Source organism: Camelina sativa, chromosome 11 (genome assembly GCF_000633955.1).
Source record: "Camelina sativa cultivar DH55 chromosome 11, Cs, whole genome shotgun sequence".
Taxonomy (NCBI): Eukaryota; Viridiplantae; Streptophyta; class Magnoliopsida; order Brassicales; family Brassicaceae; genus Camelina; species Camelina sativa.
Window position 1 is genome coordinate 22,337,898 of NC_025695.1, and position 21,091 is coordinate 22,358,988.

At 35.3% G+C, this 21,091-nt stretch overlaps 2 protein-coding genes across 2 annotated transcripts; both read right to left on the bottom strand.

Annotated features, from left to right (window-relative positions):
• On the bottom strand, positions 9,950–12,459 carry LOC104724059 (probable glycosyltransferase At3g07620). Its single transcript, XM_010442506.2, has 5 exons — positions 11,694–12,459; positions 11,462–11,592; positions 10,935–11,280; positions 10,506–10,831; positions 9,950–10,431 (listed from the first exon to the last, which is right to left on the bottom strand). Exons 1-5 carry the CDS (start codon positions 12,207–12,209, stop codon positions 10,089–10,091), a joined length of 1,662 nt encoding a protein of 553 aa, XP_010440808.1. The 5' UTR covers positions 12,210–12,459; the 3' UTR covers positions 9,950–10,088.
• LOC109127319 lies at positions 18,801–20,161 on the bottom strand. Its single transcript, XM_019231918.1, has 3 exons — positions 19,762–20,161; positions 19,304–19,659; positions 18,801–19,199 (listed from the first exon to the last, which is right to left on the bottom strand). The coding sequence occupies exons 1-3, from the start codon at positions 20,159–20,161 to the stop codon at positions 18,801–18,803; spliced, it is 1,155 nt and encodes a 384-aa protein (XP_019087463.1).

Consider the following 21,091-nt stretch of genomic DNA (forward strand, 5'->3'; position numbering starts at 1 on the left):
AAATCCGACTATTTGGTGTGATTCCAATAGTCAAAACCCTGACCTCCTTGGTGCGAGGCTGAGAGATCCGATCTTTTTGGTGCGAGGCTGAAAGATCAAACCGGAATATCAAGAGTCTTTCTGCAACTCTTATGCAACCATCCATTCCACCATCCTTATTCTTGAGGCTTCCTTGTCTTTAGAATCAAGGTGTATATATCTACCAACTCGAAGGTGCCGATTCCTTGGGAGGATCATATCAAGTGGTATCAGAGCACACCCTTGAATTTGGTATTTTATCATTATTTTCTTTTCTAATCTTTTCATCTTCTTTCTATCATCTTTCTATCTTTTTATCTTCTTTCTTTTCATTTTATCATCTTTTCATATTCTATTTCTATTTTATTTTATTTAGAAAAAAAGAGAAATAAAAAAAGGCAATAAAAAGGCAAAAAAAAGCAAAAAAAAAAAAAAGAAATGTCTAATGATCGACAAGTTCAAACACTTGTGAGAGATATGCGACGGTTGTTGAGGAGTGAGATGAAATTTATCTATGAGAGGATCAACGAAGTGCAAACACTAGCACAACAAATTCAACCACGGAATTTGCCTAGTCGAAGAGAAGAAGACCAACCTACTCAATCATCAAGAAGAAGTGATAGGAGGCCACAACATAGAGATGGCATGGATCAAATTGATGACAACATTGGAGGTAATAAGTTGAAGTTTCTATCTTTTCAAGAGAAAAGTAATCCAAATGCATATCGAGAGTGGGAGAAAAAGAGTGAGTCGGTTTTTAGTTGTCAAAACTATTGCGAGATGAAGAAGGTACGAGTTGCAGCCACTGGATTTTGTGATTATGCTATTACTTGGTGGAATCAGTTGGTGATAAGCAGGAGGAGAAATGGACAACACCCTAGTGAGACTTGGGCAGAATTGAAGTCTATTTTGAGGAAACGATATGTTCCCAACCATCACCATCGTGGTTTAAATTATATTCGAAGGAGTACTTATGGACCAACTTATGGAGTGTCTATTGTCACGCCAAGTTACCAACGAGAAAGGACGTCTTTTGTTTCTAAAGAAGTGGAAGTTGCTTTTGTTTTGTTACCATCACCAAAGGAGCATAAGGAGTTGCTCGTTCAGAATAATATTTTGGAAATAAAAAATTCACTGAGTGAGCAAACGGAAGCCGAGGAACCGGAGCAGAAAGAGGTCAGCAAAGATAAGACTAAGGAAGACGCAAAGGAAAGCACCATCATTAACAACCTTGGCTGTATGGATGATTCAGCTAATGCACCAACAAAGAGGTATCCAATATTTTCTACAGTTGAAGTATATACCCTGGATTTCAAAATGGTGGACACAATGGACTTTGTTTTTGGAGATTTAGCATTTTTCAAACCAGAAAACAGACTAAAAGGGATTATGGAAACAAGTATAGAAAAGCCAATGTTCCACTTATGGTCCAGCAATATAGAGCAAGTTTTGCATTTTGAAGGAATAAAGAAAGGTCTCACGGAAAGGGGCGCACTTCTGCCTCATGGTCAACAATATAGACTCATATATTCTCTCAAAGAGAAGTCACCATAAACAATTCAACACTCTACAACCCATGGCCGTACATTTTCGAGAAAAAAATTTTTTCAAGAGGAGGGGTATGATATGATCATGAGACCATCCAAAAAGATTTTTGACTTTTGTTCAACACGAACGAAGTCAAAGATCAACTCTTCCAGCCAAACTACTATTTGGGATACATTCCATTTGCCAAAGGAGGTTAATCTAGTTGTTCACTTGAAGAGTTTTAGGTCCAATTGGTTTAAGAGCTTCCAAAATTATGTTTGGAAATCATGAGTTGTTTCTACTAAGCCCAAGGTGAAGAAATGGTACAGCCCATGTTGTTTTTCATCAGCAAGTTTGACCAAAAAGTCAAAGTCAAAGAAGATCAAAGAATTACTTAATGGGCTAATTCAAGAGCTTATGGCCAAAGAGAGAATGGGAAATTATATTAGGGATGATACCTATCAAATCCAGCCTACTTTGAGTCTAATTCAAGTCCAAAAAAGCCCAAAATAATCACTTTATTTTGTGGTCAAAGAAGAGTGACGAAAATAGAGATACATGCACCTAGAGTCACTTTGGAGGAAGGGATACATGCATAAGAATTGAGTCTTCATTCAACCATCTATCTTATCCTATACTTGGCTTTATTACCAAGATTTTTTATCCTATATAAACTCATGTAAGAGTAATGAAATAATCATTCCAACTTTTTATAAAACCTTTTCTTTTCTTTGAGAGTGATTCTCTTATGTTCTTTGTGAACAAAACTGATTGTTTGGTGTGATTCCAACAATCTAATCCGACTACTTGGTGTGATTCCAATAGTCAAAACCCTGATCTCCTTGGTGCGAGGCTGAGAGTTCCGATCTTTTTGGTGTGAGGTTGAAAGATCAAACCGGTATATCAAGAGTCTTTCTGCAACTCTTGTGCAACCATTCATTCCACCATCCTTATTCTTGAGGCTTCCTTGTCTTTAGAATCAAAGTGTATCTATCTACCAACTCGAAGGTGTCAATTCCTTGGAGGATCATATCGAATAAGGATGATGGAATGAATGGTTGCACAAGAGTTGCGGAAAGACTCTTGATATACCGGTTTGGTCTTTTCAGCCTCGCACCAAAACGATCGGATCTGTCAGCCTCGCACCAAGGAGATCAGGTTTTGACTGTTAGAATCACACCAAGCAGTCAGTTTTGATTGTTGGAATCACACCAAGCAATCGGTTTTGTTCACAAAGAACAGATGAGAATCACTCTCGAAGAAAGAAAATGTTTTGATAAAAAGTTGGATTGATTATTTCATTACTCTTACATGAGTTTATATAGGATAAGAAAACTTGGTAACATAGCCAAGTATTAACTAGTCTTGAAACTAAAAAAAAACAATTAAGATAGATGGTTGAATGAAGACCCAATTCTTTTGCATGTATCCCTTCCTCCAAAGTGACTCTAGGTGCATGTTTCTCTACCTTCGTCACTCTTCTTTGGCCACAAAATAAAATGATTATTTTGGGTTTTCTTGGACTTGAATTAGGCTCAAAGTTGGCTGGACTTGATAGACATCATCCCCAATAGACTTTCTCATGCTCTCTTTGGCCATACGCTCTTTAATAAGCCCATTAAGTGCATCCCTTAGCTTCTTAGGTTTTGCTCTAGTCATTGGACCTTCAGGTACAAGCAATGGTTCCTCAGATACAAGTTCCTCTAGATCAAGCTCAACTACAGGCTCATCCTCCTTAGCTCCATCCATGATCACATCAACATTTAAACATAGTATCGATCAATGACTTCCTCATCTCAACAAGAGGGTATGATCTGACTTGTAGATTCTCTTGGAACACTTCCACCTTGTCTGAAAAATCTGCGAGGGACATTTCTGTTCTTTCCTCTGTCAGCTCTTGGTGAAATGGACAGCCAAGAATAACCAAGGCCTTCACCTTGCATTCCAAAATCATCTATGTCTAGCGCATGAGGCTGCCGAATCGTACTCTACAACGAAGGAATGTCATTTAAGTTCAGAATGAATCCTTCTGGATCCTCAATAACTACGCTTCTAATACTCCTTTCATCTTCTCGACTGCTGTTTAATTTTGGAGGGAATTGAGCAGCTTGGTCTCTTAGCTTGAAGATGTTGTCGATAACAAAGAGCTCTGTTGCGGTTGTGTCAAAACCGCAGAAGGAAGTCCAATCATTCATGGTCATACCCGCTGCCATAACTTCACTACCATGGTTTACGATTCCAGCAACAAGAGGGACTTGATGAAATGTTGTCTGTAATTGTCTGATGGAAAACTTCAACGCCAAGAATATCAATCTTTATCTGAAACTGAAACTATGATATGCTTGCTGCAATTATTTAGGGGGTTTCAATTATTCATTCACGTGGTCATCAACTAAACAGATTGATATCGAAACAATACACTTTCATAAAACTTGAGTTATATAGTTGTAGAGAACAGATATAATCAAAACTATATCAAGGTTCAGTTTTCAGGAACTATGTAGAAGAAGACACAGTTTCTTATCAAGATTGAACTACACAGATTGTATAAAAATATAGCTAGAAAACTTAGTTAAAAGATCACTAGAAAGAGAGATTCACCACAAGAGAACTTAACTAAAATAGAGTATTAGGTGGGGGATATAGCCGAGTATGAAGCAGAGTTATACAAAATCGATATCCTTATTTACTCATATTACCTATTGTTGCAGCTAAAATAATACGCAACAAACATCATTGTTGTTGTTGCAGCTAAATAATACACAACAAAACATTACAATCAATGTGTTGAGTGGTTTTTCAATTAAGATTTTGAGTTGTGAAATCAAACCTGAAGTGGAAGAAGAAGAGGCTGCTGATGAACAAAAGCAGAGGAAGAAGAAGAGGCTCGAAACTGAGGAGAAGGAGCAACCAATCCTACTCCTGATCCTGGTGATCTGAATCTCCTTGCTCCTGCAAAATCAAGTTTCTTTATTAATGAATAATCAATCAATAATTGACTCTTTCACGTGTTGATCTAGTAACAAGATCCAAAAAGATCAGATTTTTTCAATCAACCTAAAGCTAGTTCTTATTGCATTCTAGAAAGAGAAAGAGAGAGAGTGGAAAACAATGTTTAGGAGAGGTAGGAGGACGAGGTTTCTGAGCACCAAGACAAGCGAGTTTGCAATTAGCTCTTCTTCCATCAATCACAAAAAATAAATCGTAAATCAATCCAAGATCTTATCAAAAAATCAAAAATCACAGTAGTACTAACAAAGATTTTACGAAACATTAAGACTCATCTATCACACAAACATCAGAGGAAATTGAGCAGATACATAGACTGTTTTTTTTTTTTTGGACAAACGAGTGCTTCTATTCAATCAAACAGGAGCATTACAAAGAGGGGGATAACGAAATCCCAGAGTTTAAAAGGTTACAAGCATGGACTTTCACCAAAGCCATAAGCATGAACAAAGGAAAAGAAAACATCAAGCAAGAATCCATGACAGCTATGAAACAAATGCTAAAGAGAAGTTGGAGACATGCGGGATCAAGGTTGCAAGATTGGGCATCATCGATGAACTTGAGAGATGACAAATAGGTCACGGTCAAAGGACATTGTGCTGTTGATAGAAGATTCAGTGCCAAAGAACTCACCGAAGTGAGGGGCACTAGCAGAAGCATTGCCTAGGCAGAGATTCGGGGGGCAAAGGCTCGGATGGTGGTGGAGATGTTGATGGTGTTTTGATTGAGCAAGTGGTGCTTGAAGCAGTTGGCTAGAATTGTCGAAAGGTGACTGTTGGTAGAGAAAACTCTGAGACCATCATCACATCCTCGGTAAATTGGAATCAGAACTAAAGTGCCATAAGACTTCAAAAACTTAGGAGAAATAAGGTTCACCATTGAAGCTAAAATCAGGATTCGCAAGCAATAAGTGTAAAACCGTAGCATAAAAGGTGGGTCCTCTCTGCCATGACAATGGTGATCAAGAATTCCACACAAATTATGTAGCCGGTGAGACACTGAAAGATAAAAAACAGACCTGAGCTTCCGACGAGAGGATTGTTCCAGGGTATTGGGAGTCATAAAGCTTACCAATGGAGTTACTAACAGGTACAAAAAAGTAAGTGTAAGGCCGTAACAAATCAGGTGGATCCTCCCGTCCATGAAAATGGTGATCAAGAATTCCACACAAGATTTGTAATCGGCAAAACACGGTCAAGGAACCAACAAACCTGAGCTCCAAAATGGTTACTATTACCAGGATTCTCAATGATATCAAGTGACACCAACGCAACAATGATGAATTACTATTCAGATGGCAATCATAGAGTTCGTAATCTTGATCACACCATTGGCTAAAGATTGATGTCCACAAGAGATAACAATAATCGTACCTGGAAATTTTTGTTGTGGGCTTGGTTTGGTGATGCGTTAAAGGGCCGTCAACAGATACAAGGCCCACGAGAGGAAGAACTCTTTCCTTGGAGGTTGGCCTAGTTTGAGTGAGCATGCGGCGGCGGTAGTCCGGAGATGGTGGGAAGATTTGCAAGAGACCGGACATCTCTGGTGGACAAGGCTTCGACAAAAGCAAGCCGGAATAGAAATCAGTGGTTGGGACAGGAGACCACAAAAACAGTTTGTGATTGGAAGGATTAAAGCTTTGCTTGTCAAAGGAGATGCCTTGTGCCGTCGACATCTCCACCGGGTGGGAAGAAGCAGATGGTCCAAAAGGAGCGCGGCTGCTAACCTCGGGACCTTAGAAAAAAGCTTTTTAAGGGGAGAGCAGACATCCAGATCTGGAGTTAAGCATGTTGGCTGTTTGTGGATCCTTTACGCCAGCTGAAGAAATTAGATAAAGGGGGAGGGGTTTCACCGGAAGCCTCCTGCGCCTTTTGGCTCTATCTAATGAAAATTCACCGGGATCTGAGGAGGGAGGGAAGATTTGTGGCTAAAAAAGAAAACTAAATGGGGAAAAACTTAAAGAAATGAGAGGGATGAAAGCAAAGAATGGGCCGCAGGTAGAGAGGTTCCAATACCGGTGAGCTAGAGCTCCACCGGCATCAGAAAAGGTTTTCAAAATTGGTTCCTCAGTATTAGTGCCTGAGAAAGAATTTAGGAGACAAATTTGTTTTTTCTAGTAGATACATAGATTAATCAAAGTTTAATTCAAGTTGAATCCGAACCTAATCACAAATTGAATAGTCATTGTGATGCGAGAAAGAGAGAGACGGTGGGTGATACAAGGGAGAGACGGGCAAAAAAAAAATTAACGACATGCACTAAATCAGAGATGAGAAGACAAAGCTTGTGTGTGGCCATCAGAAGAAACATCGAGAGATTAATCGGGCATGGATTCACCTCGAAAGAGAAAAGAGAGAGGATCGCAAAAGAGAAAGAAAAAAATAATTTTTAATATATATTTATTCGAAAACCAATCAAAACCTGATAAGTACCGTTTCAGGTTGCTCCAGCTCCTTATTTGAGAAGTGATTCTCTGATTATTAGACTTTATTATAATTTTTTTAATTTTTTTTGGCCTTAAGTAAGAAAGTAACCTATAGAAAGCACTTCTCACTAGAGATGCCTTAACATAATCAACAAATTACACTTTACGCCCTTTATACAGTAGGAGCCTCGTACAATCAAATTATTAACGAGTTAATTATAGGATAAGCATTTTTTTTTAAAGGTATTATTTAATAGGAATTTTTTGTCCGTAATTATGAATTTAGGTTTTTTTTTGCTAAAAATGACGAAACTACCCTGCTCTTTCTCTCTCGCTTTACTACTCTTCTCTCTCGTCTCTCCCAAAGTCGAATAAAAGATTCAGATCTTGAACTTCTCCAAAAGAAGGTAATCTTTTAAATATTTGCCCATGCCAAAAAAACCTTGACAGAATATAGCTTTGCCCCATCTTCTATTTTCCTCTTTCTTCTACTGCAAATGTTTTTTTTTCTCGATCTCCACAACGAGTCATGGAAATTGGGTGATGAGGAATCTCAATTCTCTCTCGTTACTATGCCTTTTGGGAAGACACTTCATACGAGATAGTACTGATGTTGAGATCCGATGATAATGGTGGTGAGATCTTCACTTAAGAACGGCAACGTAGTGCGGCGGCGATGATGATAGTTGATGGTGGCAACGAGTCAATAATGGAGTCGATGTTGCCAATCATAAATATGCAGTTTTGAAATTTAGTTTAGATTTGATGGTTTATTGGATGTTTTGATTCATTTTGTAAACAATCACATAAAAAATTAAGTTTGTTGTTATCGTTTAAGAAAAAAAAATCTTAATTGATTCAATCGTTGTTAAAATTATAGCTCTCGGGTTCACTATACATTATCCCTTTAGGGTTTAGATTTTTCTTTTTTTTCAAAAGACAATCAATTAAATAATCGGAAGCGAAGATAGGTGATGGATTAAACTGAGACAATAAAAAACGATGAAGATGATGCAAAGCACGGAGAAGAAAAAAGAAGGGTACAATCATCATTTTGCGAAACAAAAAGGTCTAAATACGCAAAGCACAGACAGAAATACTCTATTTCAAATTTTTTGTGGCACAAAGGCCCATTTAAACAATAACCCAATTATTAACACCACAATAAATTAAATACAGATCGACAGTTACAATAAATGTACTAGTGGAGATTAATTTTTAGCCTATAAATTCGGCTATCCCAAATTGAATGTAAAATCGTATGAAATAGATTCAACATCACCAATATATATTTCTCTTCATAGCATCTCACAATATTCTATACCGTTTGATTTTTTTTCCTTGTATAGAATTATTTTGGTTCTTTTTCAACTTTCAATCGAAGCATTTCAGCTCGGTGTGGTTAATATGCGAATCCTTAGTTGCCTACCTTTTTTTTTTTTTAATGAATTAGCACCATAAATGGATTATATATTATAAATGGATGTTACAGTAAACGTTTGGTAACACGTTTGCCGATAATCACCGGAAAACTAATCAAGTCCTAAAGGAAATGAGTTAGTAATGTGGCAAAATTTTAAGTTATGAATTAATGATGTGTCATAATTTTAGATTATGAAATTATGATGTGTCACAATTTTTAATTATGAGATTATGATGTGTCATAATTTTAAGTTATAAATTGATGATGTATCACAACCTAAGATTATGAGATTATGATGTGTCACAATTTTAAGTTTATAAGATTTTTTTTTTTTTGGTGTGAAAGTTTAAGTTTAGAAGATTATGATGTGTCACACTTTTAAACTATGCATTGATGATTTTACCTTTTAAATTTAGTAATATTTACCATATTACAAATCCTGTAAGAAAATTATTATCTTTACCAGTTCGTTTAGTCATGTCAAAAACCTTTCGCAAGCTCCTATATAGATCTACTGTGAAATAACAAAGCAATAATGAAACCACATCTATTTTCTATTTTTAACCTAGTTGACACCGGTTCACTTCGGTTATGTGCTTATCAAGGCCAATGAACTGGAATGTAAGAAAACTGAAGATATGCTAAAGAACAAAAAACATGAATGCATGATGCAAAAGACAAGTTTGTTGAATGATGTTACCTCTGTGGTGATCACAGAAGGAAAATAAATATATAGAGTCTGGAGTGCAGTGTCTTTTTTTCTTCTTTTTTTTTTTTTTTTTTTTTTTTTTTTTTTTTTTTTTTTTTTTCTTTTCTCCTTTTTAACTTAGGTTTTTAACTTTCTGGTTCTTATGATTATCTGTTTTGGATTGTAGCATAGTATGAAATATGTTGTCACTAAATATAGGGAGATTCTTAAAAATAGCATGAAAATAAGTTTTTTTTCCAAACTTAGATCATCTCCAATGGTTTTCTCTATTTTTTCTTCTATAATAGAGATGAATTTTGCTTCAATGGTTTTCTCTATTTTTCCCTCTATAAAATAATATTCCTAATAGATTATATTTTTATTTTACAATTAACACCTTTTATTTTAAAAAATTGCAAACTAATCCATTTTACTTTAAATTTTGTAAGATTTTCATAAAATTATCTTTTGCAAATGGCAGTCTCAATATTTTAGAATGAATATTTATACAAAATCTCTAATATTCCAAAAATAGCACCAATTAATCATTCAAAAGTAAATCTGAAATTTAAAATACTAAACTCCATCCCTCAAAACTATATAATAAATGTGAAATTAAGAACTCAACCTAAAAAAAAAAAATTCTAGAAATTAATTTTAAATATTTTAATGTGTTAAATAGTGCTATTTTGGAGATTTATGAAATGTGTGCTACATTTGTCTATAAAACTTGTTTTAGTGCTATTTTAGGGTATGAGTAAACTGGTTGTAACTTGAAACTAAGAAAGAACAAATGTGTTTCTTGACAAATTTTCTTGAATGAGTCAAAAGATTTCAGTGATATATCCCTGCAGAACACTAAGGTTTTTAACTTTCTTTTAACTTTCTTCTCCTCTGTAATCATTATCGAAAGATCAGCAAAAACCATTAACTGAGTTGAATACAGTTATAAAGGTAGTGGTGATAACCACTCAAATGCATTCACATAAATGTTGTTTTCACCTGGTTTTAATTCTATGAACTCGGCTGTACCAAATTGAATGCAAAATCATATGGAAAAGATCCAACTTCACCGCTTTCTTGTGCCACAGGAAATGTTGCTGCACCGCTTTTACCCTTGCTTGCATGCCGATATATCTCTCTTCCGGTATCGACAGCAGAATGTTTCTCAGATTTGGGATATCTTTCTCTTCAACAAACACTGCAAATTCCTCCCAGTTCAAAACCTCGAAAAAAGGAGGCACGTAGTTGTCAGCAATGATGACCGGAACACATTCATTCATGATAGCCTCGACAACCCTAGGAGTGTGGACTTCATAACCTCTCGCGCATATGCAGTACCTGTTGAAATGAGAATTTGAACTTCTCAAGAACCAAAACCGTATATAAAACGTTTCATTGTAACATTATCTTACCGGCTGCTTTTCATGTATTCTCGGTATTGTTTCTTGCTTTCAGGGTGACGAGGCATTGGACCAAAAATCTTCATGTCAGGTTCTTTATTCTCCCAAAGCTTTACTAGTATCGGACGGAGATATCCGTGCATGCTTCCAGCAAAGAATGCAAGAATCTTCCTTTCGGACGGAGCTTTTCCACCTAGGTACTCAAGAGGAGACTCGGCTGAGCGTATATATGTGACCGGTAAAGCTGTATCACTCCCAATTCTGAATCCTTGGGCAACATTTGAGTTACAAAGTGCTCGAACGCTATTCCTCATGGTTTTTTTTGTCAGTTTGTTCCCCTGCCAGTTTCAACCTTCAGAGCTTTACTCAGCAGATCTTAAATCAAAGAGACTCTCATTGATGTAAAAGACAAAAAGAAAGACAGAAAGAAAATAATAGTACCCAATCATGGCAAGCAACAAGGAAATGATCGGCTCCACCAGTTCGGTTCCAGAACTTGTACTTTCCTGCTATCAAATCGACATATTCCTTTAAATGGTCTGCAAGGCTCCTTGGTGTCTGAAAATCCTGTCCCAGAGAAGACCTAAGAGCTTTTATGCTGATGGGTATGTAGAACAAATGAGCCTTCCTTGGATCTCTTACTGTAAACTTCTTGTTGCTTTCCATGAGTTTCATGAACCAACCTTCTGAGGCATAAATCCCTCGAGGTATTGACGTATGAAATATTGGTTTCTCTCCTTCCTTATACACATACACTTTGAGTTTCCTCTCCATCAAGTCGTAACTCCTAAAATAAGCAACACATAAAGTCTTTGACATATATCACCACTCTTAATCCAAACACTCCAACATCTCAAAGTTAGCTAACCAACAGTAGTCTCTTAAGTCTCTACATTTTACTCTTTTATAATAAGCGTGTCCTAAGATTTGCAGAGAAAAACTGAGATTGAATTCATTATAAGGCTGACCTTTGAAACTTGGAGATATTTCGATAAAGCGAGGCACTAAGTCCAAGAGTGTCATGCAAAACAGAGGCTTTCTCAATCTCTGATCTCACAGAGAGCATTTCAGAGTCTCGAGCTGATGACCACCGAGGCTTCTACACAAAAGAAAAAAACGAAAATGGAATGTAAGATAATATCTTTCAACAGTTTTTTCTTGAATCAAAAAAAATGAGAATTCAACAATCAAAATTCTTACAGGAGATTTAAAAGAAGAAAGACTCTGGATCAGCAACGAGTTCATCTGAGATATCGAAACCGCAGCCCCTCTTCTCTTGTGCCTCCTTATAGACAAAACATCACCTTTCCTACTATCTTTACCCCGAACTAAAACCGAAGTTGGATCTGATTCTGAGCTCTCAACCACCATTTTAGTCTTCCTCAATGATATATTTGGTCTACCAATAACAGATACATTAAACTCTACCTTCTCCTTACTAATTACAACAGCATTTTCTCTACCAAGATCCCTCTTTACAAATTCCTCATCATCAGAGAGATTTATGTAATTCATAACAGAAACTTGAGTGACATTAGAATTGGTTAAGTCAATCACTGAAACCTTAACTGGAGGAGGAGACCAGTAAAAAGAAGGAATACCAAAACACTGAACAAGCAGAACAACGAAACCAACTGTGACAATGGTTCCCAACAGCAATCTCCGGATGTCGGAAAGATGAAATCTCTCCAATCCGGTAATGATTCTAATTCTCATCACCCCAACTCAGGATTAATAATCACATCAAATGAATTGAGTAAGAATCAAGCAAGGACAAGGATACCTCCACTTTGTTCTTGTCTTCTTCAAGATTGAGCTTGAGAAACTAACCCGAAACAAAACGAGACCATTAAAAGGAACCAATCTTGAATGAATCGAAAGTGAAACAATCTTGAATCGAAAGTGAAAGGTCTTTAGTGAATGAATGAACCCAAACTAAAGTGAAACAGGTGTTGTGTCTTCTTACTAAAATAATTTTATTTATTATATTAGAGTGTGTATTGGTGAGACATCACTTCTATGCCAATTTAATTAAACTACTATCTAATAGTCCAAAGATGGTCAATAATGTAATAAAAGTCATCTAGATTAGCACCATGCTAGAACACAGTTTGAAATTCATTTTATTTATATTATAATTTTAAAATAAAATATAATTTATATAATTATTTTTAAAACTTTTTTTGGATAAAACATTATACAATAAATCATATGCTAAATATGATGACATGAAAAAAATATCTATTTTATAAGTTTTATATTGTTAATTTTGTAATTTTATGTATGAAAAATGGTTATGTTTGTTGTTTGTTTTTATTTTAATTTTTGAACTTGTTTGGTGAAAGTATTTTAATATGATCCGTGCTTAGGTAAGATTTTATTTTCAGTTGCACAATAAGATCTCGGAAATCACGATTAAATATGATAAATTATGAAGATTTTATTCCTTTTTACGCCTAAAAATATATTTTTATGTCTAACAGTATATATTTTGTAACAATAGATGCATGGAATACTAAAGCTTTTATTTAGGAAATTATATAAATCATTTGAATATTCTCTTTAAAAAGATTCATTTGGATATTCTTAAATGTAATCATATAGCGCACAGATTGACCAATTAATCTATAATGTTCTTTTGTAACCAACCTATATTTAATGTATAATATATTTTGTAACTAACTTATAAAAATTATATAGCCTACAAAAAAAAGTTGTGTACTTACGTTTTATTATATAGGAGATTTAACATCGTCTATGTTACATAAAGAAAACCAAACTAGTCTTCAAAACCATAATTTAATATCTTCAAAAATCAAAATACTAGTCTCAAACAGTCAAACTGGTTTAAGTTAGATGGCTTGGATGTTTACTTAAATGGAAGACAAAATAATAAGACTCTTTCTTTGAAGAAGACACGTACGTGGCTGGATTCGATGTTTTTTTTTTGTTGTTGTTGTTGATGATGAAGTGACCTTAGTCGATGTTCTTAAAAATGGTCCTCGAAACACTGGCTAGTAATTGGAAATTGCAATAACGTAGATTAGAACGACAACTCGTAGCTTTCCTCACCACTATTACATTTTGTAATAATCCCCTGTCTAAGCACTCTTGAAAAAATGCCGATGTATCGTTGCCAGCGAACTCAAAACACATTTTAGCTAATAAACCCTATTAATTAAGGGGAAATTGATTTAAAAGGACATTTTTTCTTCAATTTGTCCCATTATGCCTTCTACGGTACATTATTGAGTATGCCTAAACTACCCTTAAAAAAAATTGAAACTAACTTTTAAGCAATTTTAAAAATTTATTTCCCTCAAAACAAATAAATAATATAAAGAAGAGATTGCCAAAAGGTGTATTTGATGAAAAAAATGTGTTTTAACATTGACAAAAAATATTTCTGCAATATTTTGAATACATATTCTACTAATTTGATATATTCTAAAGATATTAGATTATGAATTCTACGTGCTATACATGTTCTAAATATGGTCGTATACTAATTCTACGCATTGTACTTGTTCTGTAATCTTTAGAATAGATTTATCTTCTAAAACTTGTAGAAGTCGGAATTTATATGTGTTCTACAAAAACTAGAATATATGTTCTACACATAACTCTATATTCTAAAAATATTAGAATTTGTTTTCTTCACTTTATACATATTCTACAGAAGTCAGAATATGAAATTTACATTTTTCATGTGCCCTGCAGACATTAGAAGATATATTCTACATCTTATTCTATGTTCTTCATAACTTAGAAGATATAGTCTACAAAGTCTAGACTTATGTTAAACAAGGTAACTGAATCCTAAATTTAAGGAAACAAAATATTTATGTAATCCCGAAATTATGGAAATCATATATATTCTTAAGATTACGTTCTAACAAGTTTAGAAAACGTGTTCTGAGAGAGTTTATAAAACATTATTAATCGATTACCTTAGGTTTAAGAGAGTTTTTTTTCATTCTTCACGCTTGTAAACCTAAATTTTGTGTTCTTTCATTCAAGAGTTGATTTTGCAAAATGTTGCAAATCTATGTAACATGTGGTATATGGAGATGTATCGGGCAAAGTGAATGGAGATTTATTGTTGATGAAGAAAAACGTGGGAGACTTCTTACTTTTCAAGCCAATTCAACTCTTGAAGAGCTAAAGATGATGGTTTTGGAAGACTATGAAATACAGTCTCTAAACATGGTTGATGTGGAATTCAGTTATTTACCCTTTGATCTCAGTGTTGATTCTCCTCCGGTTGTTATGATGAATGATCGCCAAGTGAAAAATTTTGTTGCTTATTGGAGAATGAAGAATAACATACGGTTGTGTGTGACGTTTAAAACCACAGTGAATGATAGAAGTAATATTGATTTGAATAAGGAACCAAGTGATTCAAGTGAGGGAGGCGTTGACAGTCTCCACCGTGAAAAACAGCAAAAAATTGTGAGCAAAGCAAAACCGAATGATTGTAACTTCATAACTTCTAAGGACGCTGAAGTTGGTGCTAGATCTATGATGGTTGATTCTATGGTAAAGAAGGGGCAATATTTCAAAAGCAAGGAAGCTTTACAGGCAAGTTTAGAAATTTTTGCCATGAAGTATAACTTCGATTACAGAGTTACTAAATCTGGTACAAGATTATGGTGTATACGCTGTATTGATAATGTTTGCAAATGGTGTGTTCGTGCTGAGTGCTTAGAAGGGTCTACGTGTTGGAAAATCAACAAGTATGTGGGTAGCCATACTTGTGCTCCTTCAAGGAAAACGAAATTTGGTAGAACACCTTCAGCAAGAACAATCGGGAATCTCATCAAACATAATTATGAATGTCAAGGAGGGACCTAAACCCAATGACATCATTAATATTATACGTACGGAGAATGGATGTGAGCTAACTTATTCCCAAGCTTGGGAATCTCGTGAGTATGCAGTTAACGAAGTAAGAGGAATCCCAGTTAAAAGTTTTGCTAAGATACCTAACTACTTGCACATGCTAAAAGAGGCGAATCCTGGTATGCATACAAATTATAATATTGATTGTGATGGTAGATTCAAGTATCTATTCATTTCATTTGGTCAATCAATAAGAGGGTTCTACAAGAAAATTCGGAAGGTAATTGTACTTGACGGAACGTTTTTAAAGAGCAAATACAAAGGAGTTCTACTAGTTGCTACGACCATAGATGGTAACTATAATTTGTATCCAATTGCATTTGGGATTGCTGATTCTGAGAATGATGCTTCATGGGAGTGGTTTTTAATGCAGCTTAAGGTTGTTATTGCGGATGACAAAGATTTAGCTTTTGTGTCAGATCGACATATATCTATTGGTAAAATGATTGGAAAAATCTACCCGTTGGCTAAACATGGTATTTGCATCCACCACTTGATAGGTAATGTGGTTACAAATTATAAAGGAAGAGGTGTGGCTGGTCGTCTTGCAAAAGCGTCAAAAGCTTATAGAGTTGCTGAGTTTGATAAACATTTTGCGGAAATTTGCAATATCAGTCCGGCGATTGGAGGTTATCTACAGGAGGCTGATGTGAAAAAATGGGCTAGATGTCATTTTCCTGGATATAGATATCACATAAACACCAACAACCCTGTTGAATCAATAAATTCAGCTTTAAGATCACCGAGAGAGTATCCAATAATTCCTTTGTTAGATAGCATTAGAGAAATGTTAACCCGCTGGTTTTATGAGCGTAGGGCATTAAGTGAGCAGCAGAACGACCCTTTAACCATTGAGGTGGAGAAGAAGATTTCTAGAAGAATAGAGAAGGGTGAAAAGTTTAAAGCTTATCCTATTTCTCAATTCATATTACAGATTAAAGGTAGAGGAGTAGATTTTATTGTTGATTTGGAGAAGAGGACTTGTTCATGTGGAAAGTTCGACATAGGAAAACTTCCTTGTAGACATGCCATAAAAGCATGTTTTAGTATTGGAAAAAGTCTGTACCCATACGCTGATGATGTGTTCACTACTGCTGCATGGAGATCATTGTACGAGGAAACCATTAATCCTATAGGTGTTCCTGAAGATGAATGGTGTGTTCCCGAAACTGTTGGTGATGTAAAAATTGTACCACCTGAGACAAGAAGAGGAGCTGGTAGAAGAAGAAAAAGAAGATACGAATCAGTGGAAGACAAGATAAGATTGTCACAAGGAGCGAAGAGGCGTAAGTGTGGCCGTTGTGGTAAAGAAGGCCACAATAGATCGACATGTGAAAACACGATCTAATAATAGGTTTGTTCAGCAACTTTTACACATCATTTCAAATACATGTTTTAGTTTCTTTAATTTAACATTCATTATTTTTTTTCATCTTCGCAGGCTGGTCTTGCTAGTAAAATGGAGGCTAATCTTTGAGGATTTATGATGTAGTCTTCTTTGTCACTATTTGGAGTTCACATTATTGGATATCTTATGTTTTTTTATTTTGAATTTCTTATGTTTCAAATACATGTTATTGGCTTTCTTATGTTTTTTTATTTTGAACTTCTTATGTTTCAAAATAATTGATGTTTTGTTTTGGATGTTATTTTGAATTTCTGATGGTAAACAAGATTTTGTTTTGAACGTTGTATTTGTCTTAATCATAGAAAACAATTAAATGGTAGTGACATATTAAACAAGCTTTTGTTTTGGACGTGTTTGAAATATTGATGTGTGTGCTTCGTTAGATTTATGTAACACGTAAAGCTTAAAAACAAAAGCTAAATAAAATTTTCAGCAATAAAAAACATGAAGTGAGTGACATACTACAGTCGCAATAATAATCCTAGCAAAATCTTAAATTTAAATAAGGTCTACAATATGAGGCAATATAGATGGAGGCTCATACTTTCCCATTCGCTCAATGAACACAGGATCAGATGCTGCTTCCCACAAATCAACTGCAATCTTCGTACGAGCTTCTTTAATGTTGTCATCGTTCAAACTCATATCTAGGTTAAGCATATGACACTCTATGTATTTAAGTGCATACACTCCGTAGTCAGAGCATGACTTATTAAGATTTGGTGGCACTGAAGCAAAAATGATAGAATATGGAGCCACATGAAGATATTTACCATAGGTTTTGGTCTGAACTTCCTTCACAAGTCGAGGGATGAGGATTGCAAAAGGATCTACATGACTTCTGTGGGTGCGACCAGAACAATCAAATACTTCAACTGTTCTTAGGCCAAAATTAATGCACAGAGATATCCAGTGATTATCATTGACGAACACAGGAGTGTAAACTCTGTCGAAGTCTAATGCCCATTTCTTCCCCGTCTTTCCATGAGAAGGCAAGTCACCGTTGGCATAACCCAAGATCATAGAATCCCATTTGTGGCCTTTTTTATCTTTGATAAACTTCAAATATTCGATTTTGATTTGCATGCTAAACAAACAATTCATGAAGCCAACATGATTTGACTTCAGTCGGCCTAAAGATGTATTCTCCCGAAATATATACATCATAGCATCTATTTCCTGGAAAAAAATATAATGGACAAAAATCAAACGTTGACAATAAAAAATATATTGACAAAAATAACATGAAACGTACGTGATTCCGAAGCCAAACGTAGCTTGTCATGACTCGACTTAGTAATTCATCATTAATTACACTCGGACCCAACTTAAGCATTCTGCAAAAAGAAAACATTGTGCATAAGCCTCATTGAAAAAAATAATAGGAAAAACACAATTGAACAACTTACCCCAGTGTTCTACTCCATGCTGCAAAAGCATTGAATCGATCATCAGAAACAAACACCAAAACAGAATCCTCATCATGTTCACCCTCGTTTCGAGGACTCCGATTTCTGATGTCATCTTTGCACAATACATTATATGTAGGATCAAACCCAAGTACATCTGTCTTTTGAGATAGGTGTCCTACTGTTTTTTGTAAAAATTCTTGGGAATCCAAATGAAGATCTATTTCACTATGATGAGTGAAAATATCATCAATTAAAAATGATTCATCCTGTCAATACAAAAAGTTTAACAAAAATATTAACACAAATTATTACACCCACGTACATACATATCCGATTACATATTCTTTTAGAGTCTTAAAAAAACACAACATAACATAGAGATTTAAGTCTTACGTACCACAGATTTACCCTTCTTTTCTGCTGGAATGGATGGTTGCTCAACCGTGGCTTGAGTGCTTATTGTAATTCCAGCTGAAGTTATAGCATCCTTCAACAGTGAGACATCCTTTTCTATTTTTTCCAATCGACTGTCAACCTTCTTCTCAAAACTCTTGAAACAAGTCTCAAACACATTAATAAAAGACTTCATTTGTTCATCTGTTGCAGCTCGATGTGTTGTTGCTGCTCGCTCATAGAGCAGTTTCTTTTTCCTCCTCTCTGCACCATGATCAGGTTGTCTCTTTCTCTTGCAACCTGACTCTTCGTCATTAGCAGCTTGCATACTCTCACCACTCTTTGTTGCACTAGACCCTTGATTTCTTTGCACACCTCACTGCCAACATCATCTTTTACTTGATTATGTTCACCGTCCACATCATCAACTTGTACAGTTCCCCAAATATGGTCTCCAAAATCATTTTCAGAACTGATCTTAGCTTTCAATGCATCGACTTCACCATCGCTAGTTTCTTCACGCCATAAAAACTCCATGGAGTCAACAATGTCATAATCGCCAGTAATAGATATGTATGGATAAACAATATCCTAAAATAAAATAAAATAAAAACTGTTAGAACTTAAGATTAAACAATGACATCAACTATTAACAAAAAAACATGTGATAAGAGTTGGATTGGCAAAGAAAGTACCTTTGGTCCAAATGTACTTTCTAGTTGTATGATATCATCATATGATACTTTGGCTGCGCCTTTCCAGTTAGAACATCGAGGAGCTTCTCTAAATTCTGTGATAATCTTTTCTCCCAACAACTTTCCAATGTCTGGAATTGCCTCCATCACCCATATTTGAAATGCATATGAGAAACCATCTAATGCATAGCTATTGATCTTCTTCAAATCTTCTCTTTTTTCTATGATAGACTTAGCAAGACTTTTAAAAGCTTTAAGACCCCAAGGATAAGTCCTCACCTTATCAAGATCCATTACCATCTGGATGTATTTGAGTGGAATATACTTTTTCTCATCCTTAGCCATAACCAACCCAGCTATCACAAGAAGATACACCAATCGGATCTTATCTACCTCATTCCATTTGTGAATTACAGGTAAGTGCACATCAACCAAGCTCTTAATGCTAATAGTCGGACCTTTTCTCTTCATCAATTTGCTCCAAAACCCACCATCATCTTTCCAATTCTCTAAATTACAACTAGAATCCGCAGTGCATTTGAGCCCAGTCACAGCATGAAACTCTTGCATTGAAAATCTGAGTGGCTTCCCTCCAAACACAAACCATATCTCTCTTTTTTTCTTTGTAACCAATTGCCTAGACATCATGCTGTGTATCAAACGCCCTGAATACCCTAAACCATTCTCGTAGATTGCAAAGACATGTGAAAAGACTGGATCATTCTTCACTTTCTCATACTCTTTAGGTAATGCTTGTTTGACTTTGCCCAAGATAGAAATTCGACAGGAATTGTTAATCTTCTTCACTTGTGGCTCAAATCCATCTCTAAATAGGCGTTTAGGAAATTCTGTTTCCATAGCTACACAAAAAAAAAATTAAGAAAAATGAAATTCATTAGTATGAATCCAAATCCCTATCCTAACACATGATGAACATGATCGATTAGCTATACTAACTGTAAACTATTTTTAAGTTTACAATCAATGAAGTCTTAACATATAGAAACTATATTGACATCAACCAAAAGCAAAATTTGGAGGTCGATACATTATCAAATTTGGGGAAGAAAAAACACAAATTTCAATCGATACATTATCAAATTTGGGGAAAAAAAATTGTCCCACAACAATCAATCACATATAGAAACTATATTGACATCACCCAAAAGCAAAACATGTGTTGCCGATACATTATCAAATTTGGGGGAAAAAAACACAACCACAATAATCCAAACAAACAATTGCATGCATCGATTTAGAGAGAGAGATAGAAATCGATTGGAAATAAATTTGGGGAAAAATTTTGAAATAGATTTGGGGAAAAAACTTAATTGTGTCGAGAGAGAGAGAGAGAGAGAGCGAGAGAGAGAGAGAGAAAGAGAGAGAGAGAGAGAAGCTACCGGAGTAGTCGCCGGCAGAAGAAGCTACCGGAGTCGTCGATCCTCGCCGGTGGGAGAAGCTACCGGAGTCGTCGATTCTCGCCGGTGGGTTACAAAAGGGTGTCGATATCTCCTGAGAAAGAGAGAGTAATGTCGAGATTTTTTATTTTTGGTAGGCGAGTAATGTCGAGATTTTGTAAAAAAAATGAGGAAATAGATTAAAAAAAAGAATTATTTTTTTTATTAAATTTAGGAAGTATACAAAAAAGAAGAAATACCGAAAAAGGAAATGTTGGTTTTTTTTACAATTAAGGGTTTAATTGAGTTATTAAGGGTATAATTGAGTTTTTCTGTATTTTAAAACCTACTCTACCAAACTTCAAAAAAAAAGCATAATGGGACACATTGA

Bases quoted from the DNA above. Each gene is read 5' to 3' on its own strand.
- LOC109127319 (XM_019231918.1), bottom strand. From the start codon at position 20,161: ATGGAAACAGAATTTCCTAAACGCCTATTTAGAGATGGATTTGAGCCA. The intron at 19,660-19,761 runs GTCCGACTATTA...TTCTTGTGATAG, and splicing joins CAAATTGATGAAGAGAAAAG to CTGGGTTGGTTATGGCTAAG. The intron at 19,200-19,303 runs GTACTTTCTTTG...ATTTTATTTTAG, and splicing joins AAAGTACATTTGGACCAAAG to GATATTGTTTATCCATACAT.
- LOC104724059 (XM_010442506.2), bottom strand. From the start codon at position 12,209: ATGAGAATTAGAATCATTACCGGATTGGAGAGATTTCATCTTTCCGAC. The intron at 11,593-11,693 runs GTAAGAATTTTG...TCTTTTGTGTAG, and splicing joins TTTCTTCTTTTAAATCTCCT to AAGCCTCGGTGGTCATCAGC. The intron at 10,832-10,934 runs GTACTATTATTT...TGAAACTGGCAG, and splicing joins TTGTTGCTTGCCATGATTGG to GGGAACAAACTGACAAAAAA.